This window comes from Bidens hawaiensis, unplaced genomic scaffold (genome assembly GCF_021521415.1).
Source record: "Bidens hawaiensis isolate Kalapana, Puna unplaced genomic scaffold, B.hawaiensis_p1.1 tig00026028_1, whole genome shotgun sequence".
Lineage (NCBI taxonomy): Eukaryota > Viridiplantae > Streptophyta > Magnoliopsida > Asterales > Asteraceae > Bidens > Bidens hawaiensis.
Window position 1 is genome coordinate 175,433 of NW_027505062.1, and position 2,036 is coordinate 177,468.

The 2,036-nt window shown below is 38.6% G+C and overlaps 1 protein-coding gene across 1 annotated transcript; it reads right to left on the reverse strand.

The window, feature by feature from the left end:
* Positions 1-609: 609 nt before the first annotated feature.
* LOC143610381 (protein DOG1-like 3) lies at positions 610-1,744 on the reverse strand. Its single transcript, XM_077084876.1, has 2 exons — positions 1,209-1,744; positions 610-846 (listed from the first exon to the last, which is right to left on the reverse strand). Exons 1-2 carry the CDS (start codon positions 1,659-1,661, stop codon positions 610-612), a joined length of 690 nt encoding a protein of 229 aa, XP_076940991.1. The 5' UTR covers positions 1,662-1,744.
* Positions 1,745-2,036: the final 292 nt, after the last annotated feature.

Below are 2,036 nucleotides of genomic sequence, written 5' to 3' on the forward strand. Positions count from 1 at the left end.
CGGTTTTGCGTTTAAGAACATACAGTTTTATAATTTAGATGTAATGCATAAACCCAAATTCTCTAAACACACTAATAAACCACTCAATTTTTATTTAAACATACTATTAATAAAAGAAACATCTTAAAAAACGTAACACTAATTAAGTTATTTTCAGCAGTTTAAATAAATCACTGATCGAACAATCCTTTCATGCTAGCAACCTTCACTCTAAAGCAATTGGGCGATAATATTTCTGAAGTTTGAAACACGTGGACTGTAGCATGTAACACGCGTTACTTTGCATGCAGGTTGATCTATGCAAAATTGCCACCTCATATCACTCTGACTATCCTAAACCCTAAAAGAATACATCATATTCATCTATTTCATTAATAACTCAACATAAATTCCATTTCAAATTATTTCAACATAATTAATTACTTGAAAATGATCATAATTATCTCGTTAATTTAGAACAAATTATCATTACCATAACGTAATTTTTGACAAGTTAATAAACAATACAAGGAACTTGCAATGCAAAAAAGGGATGGGGGGCTATGGCAGTCTCCCACGGATAACTGTTATCTCCGTGGGTAGCCAGAAATGACCGGCCAGAAATGTAAGTCATTTCTCGGCACGATCACGATCACGGTCATGATTTCTACCCCACCTGCGTATCCCAAAATGCAACTCCGTGGCTGCGATCAGAAACTCGGCCGCTTGCTGCGGTGTTAGCAGCTCCACCACCGCCTTCAACGTCCTAAGCCGCAGTTCATCGGCTTTTTCCACTATCTTTACCAGCCGTCCCATCTTCTTGTCTAGATCTACACATGTTCCGCCCAATATCTCACATGCCTCGTCCTGCTATAACACCAAATCATGGTTCATGAAAATATTCACATAATTGTCTTTATTCCTGGTCATTTTAAAGGTGACCTCTTAAAACACCTCTTAAGAGATCACTGTATCTTATAGGCACCCTTAAAATAATGACGACTTTGTGAAACATGGTCAACATTTTACCATAAAATGTTAACTATGTTTCACAAGTATATCGTTGTCACTGTCAAGGCTGACCTCACAATAAGGTTCAAGATGAGCCTTGACAGTAGCAAGGAATGGCTATATTAAATAATAATAACAAACTACAATAAGGTTCAAGGTCAGCCTTGACAGTAGCAAGGAATGGCTAATTAAATAATAATAACAAACTAGTCGCATGCCTGCCACTCCGAAAGCTGGTCGGTGATGGCGTTCTCTTGTTGAACTGTCTCACACTGAAGCTCGCTAACACGCGTAAACTGCACAGGCGAGAGGTCACCAAGGTCGCCCGTGCGGAGACCGTGGAGAATATCCACCATCCGCGACTCAAACAAGATGCTAGACTCAGTATAAATAAGGTGAAACGCGGTGGTCGGCCTCCACCCCGCGATCCAGTACAAGGATCGTTCGAGGGTGGAGGACCACCGCGCGCAAAATACCGAAAGAACGTCTTGGTTCGCCGCGAGTGACTTGACTCGGTAATATTCGGAGAAATGGAACATGACTTTATTGACGAGTTGGGTGAGTTGTTGGCGGTGGTCGTCGGTTGTGGCTGGCCGCGGAGCCTCGGATAGGTGGCGGATTTGGTGGTGGAGTTGGTCATACCATGTTTCATAGAACCGGTGGAAGTCCATGTTTGTGTTTTGTAAAAGGTTTATTATTAATAGAAAGGGGCTTGAGGGTTAAGACTTGTATTTGGTTTATATATGATTGGTTTTGGCTTGGTCGGTTGGAAGGACGATGGATAGACCAATTTGGTGTTGACGGGTTTGCAAATATTTTAGAACTTGTAGATTTATTACTAATATGATTTACTTCAGGAATAAGTTTATTTTTATAAGAACACGTGTCAGAAACATTTATTAGGTTAATATTTTCATTAAAACTATATTTTTAAATTAATTACATTAATATTATAATAACTACTATATTTAACTTTTTCTAGTGTTTCTTTTTAAATATTCTCTTCATTCATAACTATTAAATAAAATTTTTCTAATTTCCTCTTA

Excerpts from the sequence above, each read along its gene's own strand:
- LOC143610381 (XM_077084876.1), bottom strand. The coding sequence starts at position 1,661 with ATGGACTTCCACCGGTTCTATGAAACATGGTATGACCAACTCCACCAC. Across the intron at positions 847-1,208 it reads ACCAGCTTTCGGAGTGGCAG|GACGAGGCATGTGAGATATT; the intron begins GCATGCGACTAG and ends GTGTTATAGCAG.